Source organism: Hibiscus syriacus, unplaced genomic scaffold (genome assembly GCF_006381635.1).
Source record: "Hibiscus syriacus cultivar Baekdansim isolate YM2019G1 unplaced genomic scaffold, ASM638163v2 tig00112215_pilon, whole genome shotgun sequence".
Taxonomy (NCBI): Eukaryota; Viridiplantae; Streptophyta; class Magnoliopsida; order Malvales; family Malvaceae; genus Hibiscus; species Hibiscus syriacus.
Genome location: NW_024063268.1, coordinates 1972515 through 1996802, shown reverse-complemented (window position 1 = coordinate 1996802; position 24288 = coordinate 1972515). Strand labels below are relative to the sequence as shown.

Sequence of the window (24288 nt, the reverse complement as noted above, 5' to 3'; positions counted from 1 at the left end):
AACCCTCGTCCTCTCTTTCTTGTTTTATTTTATTTCTCAAACTCTCACCTAATCTTATTTGTTTTGGTTTTACCCTTGAAATGTGTTTTATTATTATGCTGCTTGATTTTCTAACTGTTTCGAAATGAAGACATAGATTAAACTGGAAATCGAAATAAGGATGAAAAATACCAAAAAAACTTCTCCTTGCTTTCAATTGCTTCTTTGATTCCAATGCAATGGTGAGTGAAACTCTTATTACAATGTATGTTTTTTTTGAAGAGTTATGTCCACTGTGGTTGATGAACGCTTTTTGTTTTTAATTGTTGCTTGAATCCTCTGTTGGAATTACTCTCTGGTTACTGCTGATGATCCTCTGCTTACCTCCCCTTGGTTAATTTTTTTTTTTTTTTGCCCTCTCTTTCTGTTCTTTTCTATTTGTTGAAAAATGTATGTAGAAGGAATCGTTTTTTTTCCCTCATTCCAAGATGGTCTCCTTTTTTCAGTAGTTAAATTCCCCCTTCTCTCTCTGATTTCTGATGGTTAATGCCTCCAAAAAAACTGACTCCTTACAGTTTCTTAGTTGTTCAAGTAGTGTTCTCCTCCACTACCGATAATGGCTCCTCTTTTGTTAACTGCCTTCTCACGTTTATTTCTGGTTTTTTAACTCCCCATAACTGCTTTCATTTGAAAATGGTAAAGGTCAGACAAATTAAGCATCTACAGCTGCCCCTCTTTGTTCATTGTCGTGTAACGAGAATAGAGCAAAGATCAAAAGATGATCGAATTTGTCTGGTCATGAGAACTTCAAAAAAATAAACCACTCACTGTTACGTCAGGATAAATAAGACTTGAAAAAATCTTCAAATGACGAGCCTGCTCCCTATTCCTTCAGGAAGTATAAGACTTGAACAATCCTTGGCAAACGTGTCTTCTCCCTATTCATTCAGGGAATATAAGACTCAAACAATCTTCAACAACCGTGTCTGCTCCCTATTCGTTCAGGGAGTATAAGACTCAAACAATCTTTATGAAACGGGTCCGCTCTCTATTCCTTCAGAGAGTATAGAACTCGAACAATCTTCAACAAACTTGTCCGCTCTCTATTCTATCAGAGAGTACAGAACTCGAACAATCTTCAACAAAACGAGTCCGTTCTCTATTCCTTCAGAGAGTATAGGACTCAATCTTCAACGAACTTGTCCGCTCCCTATTCATTCAGAGAGTATAGGACTCAATCTTCAACGAACTTGTCCGCTCTCTATTCATTCAGAGAGTATAGGACTCGATCTTCAACGAACTTGTCCGCTCTCTATTCATTCAGAGAGTATAGGACTCAATCTTCAACGAACTTGTCCGCTCTCTATTCATTCAGAGAGTATAGGACTCAATCTTCAACGAACTTGTCCGCTCCCTATTCATTCAGAGAGTATAGGACTCAATCTTCAACGAACTTGTCCGCTCCCTATTCATTCAGAGAGTATAGGACTCAATCTTCAACGAACTTGTCCGCTCCCTATTCATTCAGAGAGTATAAGACTCGAATAATCTTCAGTAAACGAATTTGCTTCACTACTCTTTCGTGAAGGCTTATAGATGATTTGCTTCAAAGATCAAACCTGAAAATCAAACATTATTCATCATGAATGTATATTTGAAAAATATTATACTAAAAAATTTAGAAGTTGAGAATTTTTTTTTTTTTTTTGAAAATCCATCTCCATCGTGAAAACTTGTCTGGAGCCATTGGATATTTGAATCTGCTTTTACTCAATTTTCGTATAAACATCATTCTTGTCAAAATCTCAAGACCAGTTATCTTCATCTCGATGCTTTCATATCTTCAATTTTCAACTATCCCTGGGAAACCTGTAGATATTTAAGCCATCATGCGATTATGAATGCCATGATCCTACTCATGCCTAAAATGTATGCAATTATGTAATTCAATGCGTTTTCTTCTTTGAAGGAACTCTATCTCCTTTTGATCTCGATGGAACTCGGCTTCATCTTGGGCACAGAACGTTTGATCAGTTCACCCCAGTTGACAATCTCAATTCCATATCTCTCGCCTTAACAGAACCTTGACTCTTTTTTTTGTAGAAATCCGCCAGTATCCCTGACCAACTTCTCGACACACAACAATCTCTTAGGGTCATCTTTTAATGGCTGAAATTTTCTACGAACTTCAAGATTTCATTTTCCGTCACCACACAAGCTCAAATGTTTAAACCATTGCCAACTTCAGAATACATGCATTCTCCAAAACCTTTTGCACAATAATACAAAATGATCTCATGTACTTCAAGTTAAGCTATATGTTTTAACCTTTCAAAATAAGATACTTACAAAAGGGAAACGAACAAGAAAATACATCTCTTTATTTATATAAATACAGAGAATTTTAGGCAACTAAATTGCAAACTTTTAACTGGAAACAGTAAAAGAACAAAAGAGTAGGCGTCCTCAAATATCAATAATGCAAATGCTTTTGAACTGGCACGCCGTTAGAATATCTCGAGTGTAGCTTCTGTCAGAAGGATCTCCAAAATTATGATGCTTAAGAGTATGAAGCTACTTCTAAACTCCCAAATCTCATCATTGGATGCCCTAAACCAGTATCGAATCTCATATGCATTCAATTTTTCTCCCGGTTGTTTTCATCGAGACTCATTAATCTTTAGTCTCATCCTTGATCACCAACTGTCATTGTTACCATCCATATTAGGAGCTCTTTCCACTTCCAAAATTGATTCAGAACCTCCACCATGCGCGAATTCTGAATTTCAAATTCAACTCAAGTCGCCCTTTGCAGGTTTTCAACTTGAGACCTCCTTTGGTTCCAAGACGCCCTTTTCGGGTTTTCATCTTGAACCCTCCTTTTATTTCTCTTTTTTTCATTTCTCTTTTTTCATTTTTCTTTTTTTCATCATTTTTATTTTTTCTCATTTTTATTTTTTCTCATTTTTCCTTTTCTTCTTTTCTTCTTTTTCTTTTTCTCATTTTTATTATTTTTTTCGTTTTTCGTTTTTTCCTTTTATTTCTTCTTCAAGCGAAATATCTCTTAACAGCGTCTGAATTCACTGGATATGGTAATTCTGATCCGTCCATTTCAGTTAGGACTAGAGCTCCCCCAGAAAAGGCCTTCTTGACAACATAAGGTCCTTCCCAATTGGGCATCCATTTTCCTCTGAAATCCTTCTGAATAGGCAAAATCATTTTCAGCACCAAATCTCCCTCATGGAATTCTCGAAGGCGAACTTTCTTACCATGTGCCCTTATCATACGTTTTTGGTACATCTGACCATGACAAATAGCTTTCAATCTCTTTTCTTCAATCAAATTCAACTGGTCATACCTAGCTTGGACCCATTCTGCCTCATCAAGCTTTACCTCTGACAAAATCCGAAGTGAGGGAATTTCCACCTCAATAGGTAAGACAGCTTCCATCCCATAAACCAAAGAAAACGGAGTTGCCCCAGTTGAAGTCCGTACTGAAGTTCGATAAGCAAACAGAGCAAAGGGTAACTTCTCATGCCAATCCTTATAGGTCTCAGTCATTTTCTCTATGAGCCTTTTGATGTTCTTATTGGCCGCCTCTACTGCCCCATTCATCTTTGGGCGATAAGTAGTGGAATTATGATGCTTTATTTTGAACTGTTTATAGACCGAGTCCATCATCTTATTATTTAAATTCAACGCATTATCGGAGATAATCCTCTCGGGCAAACCATATCTACAAATGATCTCCTTCTTCAAAAATTTACATATTGTAGACTGAGTAACATTTGCGTAAGAAGGTGCTTCTACCCACTTGGTGAAAAAATCTATGGCTACCAGAATGAAGCGATGACCATTTGAAGCTTTGGGCGAAATTTGTCCAATAACATCCATGCCCCACATTGAGAATGGCCACGGAGCTGTCATTACATGCAACGGATGAGGAGGAGTATATATCCTATCTCCATAAATCTGACATTTGTGACATTTTCGAGCATAATTGATACAGTCGGTTTCCATAGTTGACCAATAATACCCAAATCTCATAATCTGCCTAGCCATAACATGCCCATTAGCATGGGTACCACATATTCCCTCATGCACTTCTTCAAGAATCAATTTGGCTTCTTTCGCGTCCACACATCTTAACAAGACCTGATCCATACTTTTCTTGTATAGGGTCTCACCATCAAGCACATACCCTGATGCCATTCTTTTAATGGTTCTCTTATCATTCTCAGTGGCCTGTTCTGGATAACTCTGATACCTTATATATTGCAAGATATCATAATACCAAGGGTTTCCATCTTCTTCTTCTTCAATATTAAAACAATGGGCTGGATACTCATAAGCCTTCATTTCAATGGGCATCATATTTGAATGCTCGTTCATCTTAAACGCTGCTGCCAGTGTGGCTAAGGCATCTACCATTTGATTCTCTTCTCTGGGGAGGTAATTAAAAGTTACTTCATCAAATTCTTCAACAAGTTCCATAACTAACTTACAGTATTCTACAAGTTTGGGATCTTTTGTCTCCCATTCTCCTCTGAGCTGGTATATTACCAAAGCTGAATCTCCATACACCTTGAGCATTTTTACTTTGCGTTCAACAGCATCTCTAAGACCCAGAATACAAGCTTCATACTCAGCCATATTGTTAGTACAATCAAAATTAAGCCGACTGGTGAAAGGATAATGCTCTCCCTCTGGTGAGACCAAAATTGCCCCAATTCCATGTCCCATGGAATTTGAAGCACCATCGAAGTTCAACTTCCAATATTTGCTAGTGGATGCAACTGCTTCTTCTACCGAAATAGCCATTAAATATTCATCTGGGAAATCAAAGCTCAACGACTCATATTCTTCCGAAGCCCTGCTTGCAATGAATTCTGCTATAGCACTTCCTTTAATTGCCGTCTGGTTTACATACTGGATGTCAAATTCGGACAATAAGATCTGCCAACGAGCTAATCTTCCAGATAATGCAGGCACACCCATTAGATATTTCAAGGGATCAAGCTTGGATATAAGCCAAGTAGTATGATACAACATATATTGCCTAAGCCTTCGGGTAGCCCATACTAAAGCGCAACACAACTTTTCAATGGGTGAGTATCTTGTCTCACATTCAGTGAACTTCTTGCTGAGATAATAGATAGCCCTTTCTTTCTTCTCAGTTTGGTCACGTTGCCCCAGCACACACCCCATTGAATTTTCATAAACCGACAAATACAGAATCAAGGGTTTGCCTGAGATGGGTGGCGCTAAAATCGGAGTGCTCGACAAATATTTTTTCACTGCTTCAAAAGCTCTTTGACAATCCTCACTCCATTCCCCTGAGTTATTCTTGCGAAGAAGGCGGAATATGGGATCACACTTTTCCGTCAACTGTGAAATAAACCGAGCTATATAATTCAATCTCCCCAAAAATCCTCTGACTTCTTTTTGTGTTCGTGGGGCTGGCAAGTCTTGAATAGCCTTTACTTTATCTGGGTCTATTTCAATTCCTTTTCGGCTCACTACAAATCCCAACAGCTTCCCAGATGTCACCCCAAAAGTACATTTATTTGGGTTGAGTTTTAGCTGGCATCTTTTTAGTCTTTTAAAGAGCTTTCTCAAATTCCCGATATGTTCTTCCTCTGTCTTGGCTTTGACTATCATATCATCGACATAAACTTCTATCTCTTTATGCATCATGTCGTGAAATAACATCACCATGGCCCTTTGATATGTTGCCCCTGCATTCTTCAGTCCAAACGGCATTACTTTATAGCAAAACGTTCCCCACATGGTAACAAATTTCATTTTTTCCATATCTTCAGGGTTCATCTTAATTTGATTATAGCCAGAGAAACCATCCATAAAAGAGAACAAAGAATTTCCAGCAGTATTATCCACTAGAGTGTCTATATGTGGCAAAGGAAAATTATCTTTTGGACTAGCTCGGTTGAGATCCCTGTAGTCAACACACATTCGAACTTTCCCATCCTTCTTCGGTACTGGGACAATATTAGCTACCCATTCAGGATATTTGGCCACTTTAAGAAACCCGGCATCAAATTGTTTTTTTACTTCCTCTTTAATCTTGAGCAGCATCTCAGGTCTCATTCTTCTCAGTTTTTGTTGTACCGGTTTACATTCAGGCTTTATTGGTAGTTTGTGAACAACCAATTCTGTATCTAAACCCGACATATCTTCGTATGACCAAGCAAACACATTCTTGTATTCTTGAAGCAATTCTATAAAATCATATCGACCTCCAACTGACAGAGTGGTACCAATCTTTACTTCTCTCTTATCCTCATCTGTCCCCAAATTCAAAATCTCAGTAGGCTCTTTATGAGGCAGAATCTTCTTATCTGAGCTCCTGAAAAAATAATGAAAGAGAAGATATATATACATATATACATATGGGAGGATCTTTTCCCATATAAATAAATAGAAAGAAATAAATACATACATATATACAACAAAGAATGAATGAATGAAATGAATGGGAAAATGTTTGCCATTTGGAACTAACAGAGTGCATCTTTTATTGAAAGCAAGAAAAAACAAACAGCTTAACCCTTTACATAAAATCACCTATTGCCCCAGGGTATGAACAACAGGGAGAAAGTTCCAGTGCATTACTCTGTAACAGATTTGTAAACTACAGGCAGTTCTTCCGCGGTCCAATTGTTCAACACGAAGCCCGGTGGTGCAGGATAAATGCCCATAGCTCTCATTTCCTCGGATTCATCATCAGTTATACCATTAATGCCTAAATCTCCCAAGGCATTCTCAACCATCGTCTCAGTGTTCCTTGAATTCCCTTGAAACATATGCCCCCCAGACATGAAAATGCTACTCAACGGCGGGAAAGTCATGGGTTCCCAGTTAAGGTCTTCACCAGCCAATTTGGCTTTTCTGATCTCTTGGCCCTTCTTAATTCCCCTCAACTTATCCCTCGAAGTTGGCTAATATCCCAAACCAAATCGATCTTTTTTAATAATAGGGCATATGGGATTCACCGGTCCTTGCAACTGTCGGCCTAAACCCTTTCCAACTTTTGCTCCTTTTCCAAGAGTCAATTTAAGCCCCATCTTGGTACAGTTTGACAATCGAGGCTTTGGTATCTTCTTGCCTTCGGCCACAAACGTAGCATTGACAAACTCCAACGATCTGAAAGAACACTCGACGGCTTGCTCATCAACTTCAATATACGGAGAAATAGTAGAAACAGAAGCAATAATGTCCTCTTCAGCATGAATACATACCAACCTTCCATCAATCACAAATTTCAGTCTCTGGTGTAATGTGGACGGAACTGCACCGGCCTGATGAATCCAAGGCCTTCCCAACAAACAATTGTACGTAGGCATAATCTCCATTACGAGAAATTCTACTTCATAAGTTACTGGACCAATATTCAGAGGAACATCAATCTTGCCCAACACTTCTCTTTTAGTCCCATCGAAAGCTCGAACCACACTTTGACAGGTCCTCATAAGTGTACTATCTAATGGAAGCTTCTTTAGAGTCAGTAAAGGCATCACATTCAAAGCTGAACCATTATCAACCAAGACCCGGGACAACACATGCCCTTTACATTTAACTATAATGTGCAACGCCTTCTGACTACCCATCATCCCAGAAGGGATTTCATCCTCAGAAAAAGATAAAAAATTATCAGCTTGTACATTGGAAACTAACCGATCCAACTTTTCAACGGGCAATTCTTTCGGAACAAAAGTCTGGTTCAAAACCTTTAACAGAGCATTCCTATGGGCCTCTGAACTCAAAAGTAATGATAAAACAGAAATACGGGCAGGCAACTTGTGTAACTGTTCCACAACATTGTATTCACTGTGTTTCAGAAACTTCAAAAATTCTACCGCTTCACTCTCGGTTACTGGTTCATTGATAACAGGCTTATCCTCTTCTATTTGCACATCAACTTTTTTCCCCTTATCAACTACAACCTTCTTCTCAGACTCTTTAGGTGGATTAAGAGAATAACACCTACCGCTTCTAGTAAAGCGTCCCACCTCATCTACTTCCTCATTCTCTTTTGTTACATCTCCCATCTGGCAATCATATCTCCAAGGCACTTGTTTATTATCCCGATATGGGAATGGAGATAGAGGTGTAATAACCACTTTCGGGGCTACCTTCTCAACAACTCGATTTTTGGGAGTAATAATTAGGGGACAACTAGCATTGTATACCCCTTTAGACGACCCTTCTGAAGCGCAAACTTTCGCTTCCTCTTCTTCAGCAATCTCTTTAAAGAACTCAATTTCTTTACTGTCCATCATGTCTTGTACCAAAGATAGGAAATCAGGACATTGCTGAATACTGTGTCCTTCACTGTTATGATACTGACACACCTCTCCACTGTTAAACTGTTCACCCATCAAACTGGGTTTCAACAATCCTACCTTGACCATCTGGCACCACACCCAACTCATGGGTGATACCACCTCACTAACATTCCTTACAATTCTCTTTCCCTTCTCTTCAGTAATCGCGTTAACTCCTGCCCCTGCATGGCTTGGCAACGGATTCTGAGCTATATTTGGCTGCTCACTGTCACCAAAGTTGATGACATTCCTCGTTCTCAAAGCTTGGACAACCTTCTTAAAAGCAGTACAATTCTCAATGGAATGCCCAGGGTTCCCTGCATGGTACTCACACTGAGCACTAGCATCATACCATTTGGGAAAAGGAGGTTGCATTGGTGTCACGTGATACGGCGAAACCACATGTCGATCATACAAAATCTGAAACAATTCCTTATAAGTCATCGGAGTTGGATCAAATTGAGGCCTCTCTCTCCTTTGGTCCCTTGCCCCTTGTCTATTATCATTTTGTGTTGACGACCCTGCTCCTTGAGGACGGGAAACAGTGATGTTATTAGAATCGTACTGCCTCACATTACTGACTTCGCTTTCCTTTTTTCTCGTTGGTGGCCTCTTACTAGACTCTCCTCCCTCGAGCTTCCCACTCTTAACAGCCATTTCAATCATTTCTCCTGCTGTAACCACATCAGCAAAACTTCGATAAGGATTACCGATAAGATGCGAGAAAAAATGAGCCTTTAAGGTGTTGAAAAAAAGCATATTTGTTTCCTCCTCTTCCAATGGCGGGTGGACTTGCACCGCTACATCTCTCCATCTTTGAGCATATTGTCTAAAACTCTCGTTAGACTTCTTTTCCATTCCTTGCAACATCATTCTGTTGGGCCTAACATCCTTCACATGTTTGTATTGCTCAAGAAAGGACATAGCCAAGTCTTTCCACGATTTAATATTAGCTTTACTCAGCTGGTTATACCACCGGATTGCCGAGCCAGTTAAGCTTTCCTGAAAGCAGTGTATCAACAATTGATCGTCCCCTATGTATCCGGTCATCTTCCTACAAAACATTGTGATATGTGCAGAGGGGCACCTGGTACCATCAAACTTTTCAAAGTCAGGAACTTTAAACTTTGGAGGCAAGACCAGATCGGGAACTAGACTCAACTCCTTTGCGTCAAATCCATAGACACTGGTATCTTCCTTCATGGCTCTGACCTCTCTTTCTAACTGCTTCCATTTCTCTTCCAACAGATTGTTTTGATCCTTCTTGGCTTCTTCATCAAGGTCCGGAACTTGATGATATTGATGTTTTTCCTGATATGAACTAGATCCAGGCTGTACGTTAACAGAAGCACCGACTGGATTAATGTGCACCTTCCCGACATGAACAGGGGTCACTTGAACATTCTGAGATTGTTCTGGGGTTAACCCTGGATGATGAAGTGGGTCTTCAGTTACACCTTCTGGCATAGGGCTTTTCCCATGTTCTGGATTTCTTCCATCCAACATACTCGCAAACTTGGCAAACACCTCCTTTTGGGCATTCATCATATCTTCTTGCATTTTCTTGATATTATCTTGTAACTCCGACTGAGCCTTCTCAATTTGGGCAAGTTTGTCTTCCATAACTTTCTTCCTGGTTCTGTAGATATACTTGGGATTTTCCAGTATTACTCTGTCACAAAGTCATTTTGTTATCGCTGATATTTATTAATGAATATAAAATATATGATTGTGAATGAATAAAATGTGATACAAAAATTAAATGCATTAAAAATGCATATGCAAAATGCAGGGTGTTGATCCTGGAACGACTCCTTAGAACAACTCTTTATATTAGAACGACGTTCAATTACAAAGTTGAAACATATCACAAATAAATTTGCACCATCTCTCCTATTTCTTGTACGTGTGCTAGTAACTCTACAATCTTCTGATTTTCTTCAGCCTCTAGATCCAGTTCTTCAGTTACATCAGCAGCTTCCTCAGATAGAATGACCAAATATTGAGCTATTCCCCGCGCGTGTTCTAGGTAACAAGCAATAAAGTCCTCTCTTTGCTTGAGTCTCGCCTGAGCTCGCTCCCATCGAAAACGCCACTGTATATCCCCCTCATAGGGAACTATCGATAGCTCACTTGCTTGCCTCTGAAACTCTTGAACCATGGCTTCAAGCTCGCTCACTTGTCTCTTCAAACTTTCAACCTCCCCTTGGCTCGAGCTACCTTCCTTGTTTCGATATCGTCGTAATGCAGTCTCTAAACTTGAAATTTTCTCCTTCAACTTTTCATTCTGGGCTTGACTCTTTTGTAACCGCTGCTCTAAAGAATCCTTTTCTTTCGATAAAATTTTCACTTGGTGCCTGCTTTGCTTGAGCTCTTCTTGACTCTCTCCAGCTACTCTTTTGAGGCTCGCCACCTCTTGCCTCAATTCGACAGACTTACTCGAGCTAGAACCTACTTGAGCTTTTACCATTCGCTGATAAGTTGACCGAAGATCGTCAAAATCTAGCCGAAGTTGCTTCTCCATTTTTTCAATTCTATCTGCTCTACTCTTCTGAATGTCAATCTCCAATCCTTTTTGATACACTTCATCTTCTAGCTTCTGCAAAGTCATTCTCCATTGTCTCCGTTCTGCTTCGAAATCGCGCTTGGCTAACTCTAATGGAGATGGCACCACTCTCAACTGTTCCTCCACCGGCTGAATATTTTCAGGATTCACCATCGGGATATTGTCATTTACTCGACCGCTTCTCCACTGCTCGTACTCTTGAGACAACTCGAGATCATAGGTAAACAATTTCACACGACGAGTTTGCTTCCAGGCCTCAGCAACCCCTTTAACTTTACCCTTATACTGATCTCCTTTGAATGCAAAATCCGACCCTACCAAGTCCCATGTGGCTGGAATGAACTGCCTTGACCCATACTGTCTGGAAACTAGTAGCGGTGCATACCCAACAGAACCCCATATACCTGGCAAAGGAACCCAATCTCGCTCTCCACATCGGTAAAGTATATCCGAAGAAGTATTCCACGAAGCTCGCCACAAAATATCTCCATCTCTGATATCCTTGAAGATGACCATCCATTTTTCTTCAGTAAAACCCCCAGGCCACTCTTTAGAAAGAAAATCTTTCAAAGGCGAAAACCCCTCTAGAAACACTCGTCCTGGTGCTCTTTCAACATGTTTGAAATGACTCAGAATCCATACTAGCAGCAAAGGCGCACATCCTATAAATCGTCCTTCTCCCTCGCGCCTACAAGAACTCAAAGACCGGAACGTCTCAGCTAGAATAGCTGGAATTGGATCCACACGCTTGTCTAATCTTTCAAACAAGTCAACGACTGATACGTCTACATATCCTAACACTTTTGGAAAAATAACAAGCCCATAAATCCCTAAAGCAAACAAGTCCAGCTTCTTTCTCTTATCAGGATGATGAGCAATTACTTCTTTCAGAGCAGCCCAAGAAATGCACTCGCTGTCTCCTTTATTCTTAATGTTTCTGACTACCAAATCTTCACTCATTCCGGTCATCAATAGCAATTTCTTCTTAAATGAAGGAGTGACTGGCAGCTTGGTATATATTCTATCCATTTGAGACCTCGGACAACGAACCAAAGCTTGATACTCCTCTATTGTTGGTGTCAGGTCTACTCTACCAAATGTGAAACAACTATAAGCTGGATTCCAGAACTGCGCCAATGCTCTAAACAGATTTCGGTCAATAGGAACATCCAGAAGATAGGGAATATCACCGTACAACTGATAAAACATCTCTTTATCGACTGCTTCCCATCTTCCCCATATCTCTCTTAGCTCACTCAGATCATTCTGACGTACGTTGATGTGAGTATAACCAAATAACTCCGACACATATCCAGGCATTACGCTGTCTCCATTGGTCAACTGGGACTGTTCCGACCACCTCAGAACATCTGCATTGTCCTCAACTTCTTTCCGAACCGTTCGTTCCATATTACTGGCCTTCTATATGGACATCGACCCCAAATCAACACCATGTAATGGACAATGCAATGCAAAACAGAAAAGAAACAAGGCAAAAACAACAAAAGATCGGTTAGTAAACATGAAACAATTAATTCAGGATAATAAATTGTTCAAAAATCCTACCCACATATGTTGACTACCCCATCATGCTTTATCAGATCCTACCCAATATGATATCTACCCCCATGCTTTGTTATCCACAAAAAGAAATCCTAACCTCATGATATCTAATTCGCATGCTTGTTCAAAAAATACACCTAACCGCATGATATCTAGTTCGCATGCATTTATTCGAAAAAACGAAAATAAATGACTCAACAAAGCTTTTCCTTGTGTACCCTCCTCACGGGATTCTTAAGGTTCGGGTTTGGTTCAACCTAAGTTCAGGCTCTACGTTCACTATATGCTGGGTTAGGTTCTAAAGTAATAGGTTCTCGAATTGTCCTTGCCGGTGCCCCATTGGGCTGCCGAACCCTCAATCCTGGCCCATCACAGGCTTTAGGGGATCGAGTTCAATTTCGAGGGAACACACCTCCTTATGTCCATGCGGAGGTGATTACCATCACGATGACCATAAGGCGTGAGCTCCAGGAGTGATCCACTATCCCATGCGGAGGTGAAAACCACACGAGGGCATAGTCTCTCACTCCTACTTAAATAGGACGGAGCGGGGTTTTAGCTCATGTTATGATAATGCAGCTGTGCAGTGTGTGAGGAAAAGCGAGAAAAAAAACACTCAAAATCAATTCCTAAAACAAACAATTATTCTGAAACCATTAGCAAACAGATTAGTACAACTATTTAATTGTTAATCGAATTAAATTAAAAAAATCAAAATATAAACAAAACTTATTAAAAACCAAACAAGGGATCAAAAATCAAATTAAAACGAATTTGTAATTTTTCAATTGCAAAGATAATTAATTAATCGACTATCGGCTTGACTCTCTAAAAAAGGTCCCCAGTGGAGTCGCCAAGCTGTCGAAACGATTTTTTTCTTAAAGGTGAAAAAAAGGAGATTTTAAAAAACCACATCAATTCTTAATTATTTCTTTTTAATTTAAAAACAAATGCGATTTAAAAGACCTCTCGTTTCGAAAATTTTTAGATTTCCTTTACGATCGAAAAAATACAATTCAAAGAGTCGCCACCAATCTTTGATTAGGGTGTGATTGGGCACCCAAAAATGATGTCATTTTAAATAAAAATTAATTTTAATTAAAACAACAAATTGAGGTCTGCGTTACCAAAATCCGAGTTCGGGAGTCAGTTACGTGTAGGGAAGGATTAGCACCCCCACCACGCCCTAAATCGGTACCTAGTCGATTAATTAACGTCTTTGCAATGAACTTTACAAATTCGAGTTTATTTTGATTCTTGATCCCATAAAGTAAAAATGTAAATTTAAAACATTCAAAAACACTCAAACAAATTAAATTAAAATTACCAAGTCATTTTAGAAAGATAAAGGATGTTCGATTATTTACAAATATCGAGACCAGATCTTAAAGATATAACAACCTTTTCTCGATATATTTAAATAAACGAACATTTCTTTTTCTCTCATTCCCAAATTTTAGGTGACAAATCAATTTTTTTGTTTCACTTTCGGGATACACTTTTATTTTAAAATCATTAAAAGCGGACCTCAAATCAGTTATGACTGCCACTTCAATAATTTTAAATTAAAAATATATTACCCTTAATCCAATTATGAATATGGTCGAGTTATGCAAATGAAGCTATCATGCATATTATACAAAATAATGTCATGCAAAAACAAAATTAATTAAAAAAATATATGTTACATCTAAATCCATGCTTATAAACCACGTAATAGCATATGCACACATATCATCATCGTTCAAACCAAGGATAAGCATACATCATAAACGGATCCTAACTAATCACATATGCATGCACATAAGAAACTTAAACATGAACTAAAACGTAACATGTAAAAACTTGGAGCCCTAATGTCTAGACCACAAAAACGAAATAACCAACATTTATGACCAAAATTAAATGCGCATGAAATGCAAAGATCAAATAAAACACAACAGATTAGATTTAAAGACGAAAATGCCAATTAACCAAAATTACGTGCCAAATGCATAAACAATAAAATAAAATTAAAAAAAAAACATAAACAGGTGACCAAGAAAGAAACACTTACAAACATGAAGAAAAAATTATAACTTAGAAAATGATTTAGTGACTCAAACATGACATGCAAAACAATGAAAGTCAAAAGTCAAAAATAGCAAAATTTAAAAAACATAAGACTGGGGACCGAAATGAAATGCACGAAAGCTATAGGAACAGAATTAAAAAAACATAAAAACTACAACATAGGGACAAAAACGAAACAAAGAAAATTAACAGTTCAATGTCTGAAACGGCAAAGATTAAATACAACAACACTTAAGACTAAAATTAAATGCGGATAAAATAAAGAGACAAAATTAGAAACATGAAAACATTCAGTTTGGGGACCAAAATAAAAATAAACACAAAAACTAGAGGGATTAAACGACATTTCACCCTAAGGATTCGGTGGCTAAAAGTTAATTAACCCTAAATATAATATATATCCTAACTTTAATCTAAATCTAGACTAAACTTAAACCTAAACACACAGCCGCTCAACCTCTCCATCTCCTCTCTTCCACGCACAGCGCTGCACCTTCCCTTTCTACTCATTCTCGACCTCCTTCTCCGATGGCCACTGACGAGAGCCTAAACCCAAAGCCTCCCTCTGCTCACCGACCCCCGCTAAGGAGCCGGAACAAGCCAGGTAAACTCTAAACCCTCGTCCTCTCTCTTGTTTTATTATTTCTCAAACTCTCACCTAATCTTATTTGTTTTGGTTTTACCCTTGAAATGTGTTTTATTATTATGCTGCTTGATTTTCTAACTGTTTCGAAATGAAGACATAGATTAAACTGGAAATCGAAATAAGGATGAAAAATACCAAAAAAACTTCTCCTTGCTTTCAATTGCTTCTTTGATTCCAATGCAATGGTGAGTGAAACTCTTATTACAATGTATGTTTTTTTTTGAAGAGTTCTGTCCACTGTGGTTGATGAACGCTTTTTGTTTTTAATTGTTGCTTGAATCCTCTGTTGGAATTGCTCTCTGGTTACTGCTGATGATCCTCTGCTCACCTCCCCTTGGTTAATTTTTTTTTTTTGCCCTCTCTTTCTGTTCTTTTCTATTTGTTGAAAAATGTATGTAGAAGGAATCGTTTTTTTTCCCTCATTCCAAGATGGTCTCCTTTTTCAGTAGTTAAATTCCCCCTTCTCTCTCTGATTTCTGATGGTTAATGCCTCCAAAAAAACTTACTCCTTACAGTTTCTTAGTTGTTCAAGTAGTGTTCTCCTCCACTACCGATAATGGCTCCTCTTTTGTTAACTGCCTTCTCACGTTTATTTCTGGTTTTTTAACTCCCCATAACTGCTTTCATTTGAAAATGGTAAAGGTCAGACAAATTAAGCATCTACAACAGCATTGCACCTCCTGACACTGTAACATGGGTTCCCCAGGTCTTGCCTGAAGCAGAGGCCTTGGCTCAGAAGGAGGATTTGGTTCTCTGGCCTTCAATGGTTGTCATTCACAATATTTCCATGGCAAATAACAATCCTCAAGAACAGAAAGTTGTTCCAATCGAAGGGGTGCAGGCTTTTCTGAGTGGTAAGTACTTGACTGAAATTTGCATGATAATTTGTTTAGTAAACGGCTTAATGTATTTAGTTCGAATTGTTGAGTGCAGCAGAAAAGATGGATGTTTGATGCCTGCTAATATATCAACAAACAAAAATGATGAACAAAATAGAATAAGAAAGGATGACTGTTTGAGTTGAATTGCCTGTGGATGTGCACTACGAGTAAATGGAATTAATCATAATGTTAAAAGCTTTTTACTTGCTGGTGAATATGAAAGACTTTCTTTGACCAGAAGACGAGACTGATCTTTTTCTTTTTTTTTTACTTTTCCTGGCTTATGCTTTTTTTTGTTCTTTTTCTTCCTCTTCTTGGTTCTTGAATGATGACAGATAAAGGCTTTGTTGGGGGGAAAATCACCGTGTGCCTAGGGAGATCTGCAGACCAAAGTATTATGGTGGTGAAGTTCTTAGGCACGTTTACCGGACTGGCAACGGCAGAGAGACTTCACAAATATTTTGTGGAGAACAAGCATGGGAGAATCGAATTTACATCAAAAAATAATGGCGAAAATAGCATTGAGGAAATGGGTGACAATCTGGAGGAGCAGCTTCTTTATGGTTATATGGCAATTTCAGAGGACTTGGACAAACTTGATTTTCATAACAGGAAATGGAGTGTGGTAAAGAGCAAGAAGGAGATCCTTGACTTGGCTAATGATCCTGTCAAGACTGATGAAAGGTAGCTGTTTATAAATATGTAAGAAGCTTGTTTATTGCATCTAAATGGCCCTGAAAGAATATTTTAAAAATTACTGTCTAAAAAACTGATTGATTAAACCTTGTTATCTGCTAGCTTTGTACTGTCTGTAATCATGGTATCCTGAGACTATTAATGTAGAAACATATAGTATAAGATTTGCTATATTTTTCTCTACTTTTGTCACCATTTGTTGCCTTGTTATTTACGTGTTAAACTGGATTATGAGCAGGGCATGAATACTGGGAGTACCCTTACGGGGTGTTTGGTTCAAGGATAATTTGGATAATTTGATCAAATATACATTCCAATAATCTTTTATTCCTTTAACTAAACACGGTAATTTTACATTTTTGCTAAACCAACCAAACACAAAATACAACCAATCAAAGAGGATGATCTTACCATTACCTGCCTCGCTCCATTCACACTATCAAAACTTCAATAATATAATATCTGCATTCAACTTATATATTGGCTTGATTGGTAATTCATTATTGTTATTTTCTAGCTTCAAGGTTCAAAAAGGTTGACTTTTTTATGTAAGTTATTTAATATCTCTACTATGTTATATATATATATATATATATATATATAATTATTCACACAATAAATAATCAAATATCTTAATTTTTATTTGGCTAGAGCATTAATGGTTTAGTAAGTTATCCATTTATTGGGTTAAAGGTATCTAAAATCTAAAAACCCGGTTTTTTCCTTGAATTTTTGGATAATCAAAAATTAAAATTTTTCCGATCTGTATACAGTATGATTATTTGGTTTTTTGGATATTCGATCCAAATTATTCAATAATTAAAAAATAATTCAAATATTCAATTTTTTTAATAAGATCAACGAAGTAATGAATTAAATCAATCGAACCAGATTTTTTACATACCCCTAATAGAAATAGGGTTGTTTATAATTAGATATCTATATTTTTGGGTATTTAAAATGACAAACATTTTAAAAAAAATAGATATTAAAATGTCTGCTAAGATCTTAATCGATTAAATTTGAGTATATGTATTAATAAAAAAGAGTACATGTAAATTTAGAATATTTTAAGGTTTGAAGGAAATAATTCAGAAAATAATTTAAAATGTTATGATGAAGTAATTTAGAAAATATGAATTTCAAAATGTCAAGATGAAATAATTTAATTCATTTAAAATTTTAGAGTAAAATAATTTTAATTTGATAATGAAAAATCTAATATAAAATAAAAATAAAAATATGAAAAAGGATGAACGATGTACCCACCAACACTAAGAATTCAAGTAATTTAAAAGATAAAACCACTGAGGACGATATAAGCAGAGTCATTATCCACTGAGGACGCCACCTCCCTAGGAGTATCTCGATGAAAAACCACTCCAATCGGGCTACCTCTGGCCATAGCAACAAGCTTATTCGCTACCTGATTGGCCTCACGATGAATGTGAAAAAATTTAATCTCTCATTCTCTATTGATAACCCCTCATGGATCAGAGAGATTATTGGCCTGCTCTCATTTGCTTGGGAAGACTTATTGATGAGGTCCACTACTACTGCACAATCCGTCTCCACCTCGACTTTCCTGAGCCCAAGATTCCAGACATGCAAAAGTATATTGTGTATTGCCCACAATTCAACATCCAATGCAGAGCAAATACCAATACTTCGAGAAAAATAAAAAATCCAATCACCCTGAGAATCTCGGATTAACCCTCATGTCGTAGTCATCTTCTCCGACCCCCGACGACATCGTCTGTGTTTTTATTAACCCAATCAATTGCAGCACGACTCCAACGAGGCGCTTCTCTTATAAGGTTGCCATCTCTTTGATGCACCACCTCAGCTACTATAATTTCATCCTTAATTTGAAGACTTTGAGTTAATAGGTCTTCATGCTCGATAAAATAATATTGGAACACCGCTATGCATCGTCTTTTACATATCTTCCGGCAGAGAACAACAAAAAGTTTCTCCCAGTGTCTACCATTGAGCGCAAAGTTCCCTTGTCCCTTCAAGTTTGCGATGAGCCATTCCTCAGTAGGCATTGTCATAAAATTATGGAAATTTTCAGCTTTTATTAATCTTTGCCAAACATTTAAAGCAGCAAGGCACCTCTGAAGTACGTGAACCATATCCTCTATCTTAGTATGGCATAAGGGACATTGGCCAGTCGAGGCAAGATGTTGACGTATCGTTTTTCATTCGTCATCAGCCTGCCATGCAACGTTATTCATAGAAAAATTTTGGTTCTTTACGGGACTTGTAATCACCACACAACTTTCCACGATCCAGTAGCTTCATTGTGGAATATTGTTTGGGATAACGCATCATATGCAAACTTCATGGTGAAACCTTTAGATTGTTCCCAACGCCATCCTGGTTTATCTTTACCAAGAGATGGATTAGGTGGATAGATGTCTGCGATCTGGTTACACATATCTCGTGGAATACTATTAGAAAGCCTATTCCAATCCCAATTACCTATTTTTTGTGGCCATCGAGCAAACCAGAGCTGATTGCGGATTAGCACTAAATAAATAATGAGTAGAAACGGTTCGAGAATGTCCAGCCAGTTATCTTACCAAAAATCAGTATGAATATCATTTCGCACATTCCAACCAATGTCTCTTCGCATATCCTCCTAGATGCAATCCAACCCTTACCAAAGTCTCGAGCATTTAAGACGCTTAACATTCATCGAAACCACACTATTTCAACGATACTTGTTCTTTATAACTTTAACCTATAGGTTGTTAGTATCTTCCACAAGTTGCATTTCGATTTTCATGAGAAACGCGTTATTTTGTTAGGCTAAGTCTTTAATACCTAAACCTCCATTCAATATTTATTGTTAAACTATTTACCACTTAACTAACGAAGGGCTATATTTCCAAGCAAACCTTCCAATTAGTTTTTTCCAAATCATTCCTTTAGACAACCAAGTGGACTGCATGCCATAGCTTGAGATTTTTTGTAAAACTAATTTAGTGAGGGTAATACGGTCCGCTAAAGATAAAGTTTTCGTCGCCCATCCAAGTCTTTGTTCCACTTTCTCAATTAGACAGTGGTAAGTTTCTCTCGTTACTCTACTATGCAAAAGTGACAGTCCTAAATATTTTTCAGGATTAGGCACAACTTCAAAATCGAAGCTTTGAGCTATCATATCTTTCCTACCAACATCACAGTTCTTCGAAAATAATATTTGTGTTTTAGTACTGCTTACCCAATGGCCTGAGCAAGCACAAAAACCTTTCATGATCTCTTTTATAACTCAAACTTGATCCATAGATGCTTCAGCAAAAAGAATCAGGTCATCTGCAAAAATAATGAGAGATCCCAGGGTTATACCGTGACAGGTGTATTTGATACCAATTTTCGCGACCAACACTTCTGTTTATGGCATGTGATAACCTCTCCATGCATAATGTCGCAACAGTCCTTCTAGTGTTCCTGGATTCTTGCATCTACTTGGAATTAATGATAGAGTCACCATCGATCGTTTTCGAATTAGGTAGATCATACATCAAAGGTTTACTCATTTATCGGATTTGCATCGTACCAGAGAATTGTCGGATTCGGGAGTCAATTACAATCGAGGAAGGATGAGCACCCTCGAATTACCTTTTCGGTATCACACGATTACCCAATTGTCTTAATTAAGAAATTTGAGATTTAAATAAAAAATTAAAAATTTGATCTAAATTACTTACTTTTGAGAATTGGTTACCGTAAAATAAAATAAATGAAAATTTAACAAATAAGAAAATTTGAGTATAATATGCATGAACAAAGTAAAAAGTCACGGTACCATGAATAAAAAATATACAAAATATAAGCACAAATATGAAATAAATTAACACGAGAATTAAATAAATAATAAAAGACATGTGAAATAAAATATTAAAAATGTCATCAATGCAAATAGTTGAAGAAATATGAATAAATAAAACTAATTTCAAAGTAAAAATCAAACTTAAAAATAAGGCAAACATAGTAAATAAATAAATAAATAACAAACTAAAAAGGGAAACGCAAGATTGAAATATTAATAAAGGTGAAAACAATAAGGAAGCAAATTGAAGGAAATTAAGAATCCTAATTATAATAAAAATTGAATAAAATTAAAATGGAATAAGAAGTCAATGGCCGCATAATTGAAACAAAAAAAATGGTTAAATTGTGATGTAACTGAAGTTAAGGAAATTACTTGAAAAACCTAAACAAATTAAAAGAAAGATTAAATCAAAAAGAAAATGAAATTTAAAAATAAATTAGAAAGAAATCGAAGTAAAATTAAATGAAAGGGGACTAAAATGAAATATTAAAATAAAATGCATGGACGACATTATAATTATCCCCTACCCATATAAAAACATGTAGATCTTATAATTATCCCCTAATTAAAACCCTCAATCTTATCTAATCCCACCGATTTTTTAGATAAAAAAAAAGAAAATAGAAAGATTATAGGTTTTCACTAAGAAACATCATGAAAAACTAAATTCACGAAGATTAGTTTAAAAGTCCTTTTTCCCTTGTTCCTTGGTTTTTTTTATTAAAAAAATTAAAAAAAAAAGAAGGAATAAAAACAAGACCGAAATTGAAAAGAGTGATAAGATTAAAAATAAAGAGAAAAGATTACCTTTAGTCAAATGTTTTCTTTTATTACTTGTATTTGTTTCGTTACAAAATAAGAATGTCTATTTATACGCTCTCAAAAGTCCTAAACGCAAAAAAACCTTAAAATCTTTACATTAATGTTAGATACTAATTAAGAAAAATAAATATCAACATATTGAAAAGATCATAAAATGTCCTAATTAAATAATGAAAAATAGAAAGTTAAATTTATTAACAAATAATTAATATATAATTGAAAATTCGAAATAAATTAAAATTCTCATATTAGACCCATATCTAATTTTCTGCACGCATTGTCTTCGCTAAAATGAACATATCTTGAGTTCTCAATATTCGATTGAGGCTTTTCATTATGCGTTGGAAAACTAAATAAAAGTTGGTTCTATCTCAAGAAATATTATGTCCTGAAAACACTTGGATCTTGCTTCAAAATCTGCAAGTCGGATAATGTCTCAAACTTCAAAATCAACTTCATTAAATTGTTTTGAACCTTGGAAAAAGTAAACCGGATAAAAATCGAGTGTGACACATAATATAAATAAATATGGGGACAAAAAGTCACTTTGAAGGATACCTCTCAAAGGTCTGAGACTTTAAGAAACATCCCAATTTCATAAAACTCGAGTCAAAATTGATGCAACACAAATCATAATTCATCTGATAAACTCGCTTGAACAAGTGTTTCTTCAATAAAATCTCACTCCAGCCTGTCATACACTTTTTAAAGGTCCACTTTGATCGTCAACCACACCTTAACTCCTAAATTTATACCCATTGAGTGGATCACCTCTTGCGCAATCTCGGCAAAAAAACAGTTTTAGTTGATTGACTAACATATTGGTTATGATTTTATAGGGCACAGTGCAAAGATTGATTTGATAAAATTGTGATATGGTTTTAGGGAACTCAATCTTCGTAATCGCCACTGATAGAGTTTTGTTTTCCACTCAGAGAGCACACAGTCTTTGAAGAATTGATTGAAAAACCGAAAAATAAAACCCCCAGAACACTCCAAATTTTCTAGAAGAAACCCCCTTAGTACCCATCAAGACCAGAAACTTTCAAAGGATCCATCGTAAAAAGTGTCTAGCGCACCTCCTCAAGACTAACAGAACGAACTAAACTATCCAGATAGTTTACATCCACACTTTGGAAACCCCCATGAAATCAATGTTTGTTGGTCATCGATTCTCAAAGCTGAAAAGCTTATGGAAAAACCTCTTCGCATGTTGTTTTATAACATTCGGTTCCTCACACCAGGAACCATCCTCTAATTTAAGCATGCAAATATGATTGCGCCTCCTTCTACACATTGTTGTTGCATGAAAAAACTATGCGTTCAAATCAACCTTCATTATCCACTTGCTCATCCATTTTTGGTACCACAAGCTTTCCTCTTATTGAAGGGACATATCTAGCTCATTTTTAGGAGCATCATTCAACTTCAAGAAGAACGAAGAGTTAGCTTGTTCCAAAGCAACTTCGACTCCCCTGATGCGTTCAAGTAGGAGAGTTTTACGTCTCCCGATGTGCCCAAAAACCTCAACATTTTACTCGTAGCTTTTATCTTGTAAAGCCAGTAGGTTTTTAAACATAGAAGCTTCCTTACTCCAAGAATTATTCAATAAATTCTCAAAATTAGGGTGGTCATTCTAGGCAGCCATAAATCGAAAAAGACTATTACTTTTTGTTGAGAATAAACCATCGCTCATGAGAAGGATAAATCTATGATCAGACCCCATTTTTTACAAATGAAACACTTCTGACATATCAAAGATTTCAAACCAATGTCTATTACACAGGCATCGATCTAGTCATAGACTAAGGTCTCCTCGTTACCATGTAAACTGTGGCATTATACCCCATATTTAATAGTCCGAAACGGAACAGAAAATTGTTGACTAAGAACAAATTACAGTCCTACGAAGTGGGGCATCCTTTTTCTCATACGCCCTGCAAATGACGTTAAAATCCCCTCCGAGAATCCAAGGTATATTTGTATCCGGTTCCGGAGCTTGTAATTGTTCCAAACCTGACTTCATAAGGTACCATTTGGGCTAGTATAAATAAAGGAGATAAAGAAACACTTCTTATTCGTAATGTCAACCGCATAGCCGTCTAAAAATTGAGTAAAAACTACTAAAAAATTAAGAGTTATCGTGTCCATCCACAGGACCTAAATACCTCTACAGAAACCAATTGCTTCCGTTCTAAAAGAAAAATTAAAACTAGACTTTTGAATGAAATCTTCAGCCCATTGCCCACTGACTCGAGGTTCCATCAAGGCTATAATATCATGCTTCTGAGTCCTCAACAACATCTTAAAGTAGCGATTAAAGAAACGGCCAAGAAGGCCTTGAGAAGTCCAAAAAATGATCTTAACCATTAAATAAAAGAAAGGACAAAAGTAAACAACAAAAAACACACCTAAAAACTATCCAGACCCCTTTAGAGATCCTTCAAATGTCGAATTACCCCTCAATTGCACCTGTTCATTGCTATCATGCTCTTTTTCCTGTAAAGCAGTGGCTCCCGAGTCCACAATAATGTTAACGTTCGAGAATTCCTTGTTCATAGAGTTAATCCATTTGGATAACATCAACTTTATCGATCCTTTGTTATCATTCTTCTTTACTTTTAACCTCTTTTTAGTAAGCCATTTCTTTGTTCTGTTACCTTTTGAGATGTTTTTTGAGCTCGAGCCATGCACCGATCCCAACAGACCTCTTTCATTATTATCTTTTAGAACCCTCTTACACTCATCATCACCTATTCAAATAGTCATTTGTTTTCCACCATTCAAGTTGGCTTGAATCTGCAGTTCTATCTTTTGAAGCAATAACAGCCAACTCATTACTTTCCTTTTTGGTAATACTTTCATTCACAGCGGATATG

At 36.9% G+C, this 24288-nt stretch overlaps 1 protein-coding gene across 1 annotated transcript; it reads left to right on the top strand.

Moving 5' to 3' along the window:
- The first annotated feature begins 15054 nt into the window (after positions 1 to 15054).
- LOC120175717 lies at positions 15055 to 16770 on the top strand. Its single transcript, XM_039182286.1, has 3 exons — positions 15055 to 15130; positions 15820 to 16026; positions 16389 to 16770. The coding sequence occupies exons 1-3, from the start codon at positions 15055 to 15057 to the stop codon at positions 16739 to 16741; spliced, it is 636 nt and encodes a 211-aa protein (XP_039038217.1). The 3' UTR covers positions 16742 to 16770.
- Positions 16771 to 24288: the final 7518 nt, after the last annotated feature.

Excerpts from the sequence above, each read along its gene's own strand:
- LOC120175717 (XM_039182286.1), top strand. The coding sequence starts at position 15,055 with ATGGCCACTGACGAGAGCCTAAACCCAAAGCCTCCCTCTGCTCACCGA. Across the intron at positions 15,131-15,819 it reads AAGGAGCCGGAACAAGCCAG|ACAAATTAAGCATCTACAAC; the intron begins GTAAACTCTAAA and ends GGTAAAGGTCAG. Across the intron at positions 16,027-16,388 it reads GGTGCAGGCTTTTCTGAGTG|ATAAAGGCTTTGTTGGGGGG; the intron begins GTAAGTACTTGA and ends GAATGATGACAG.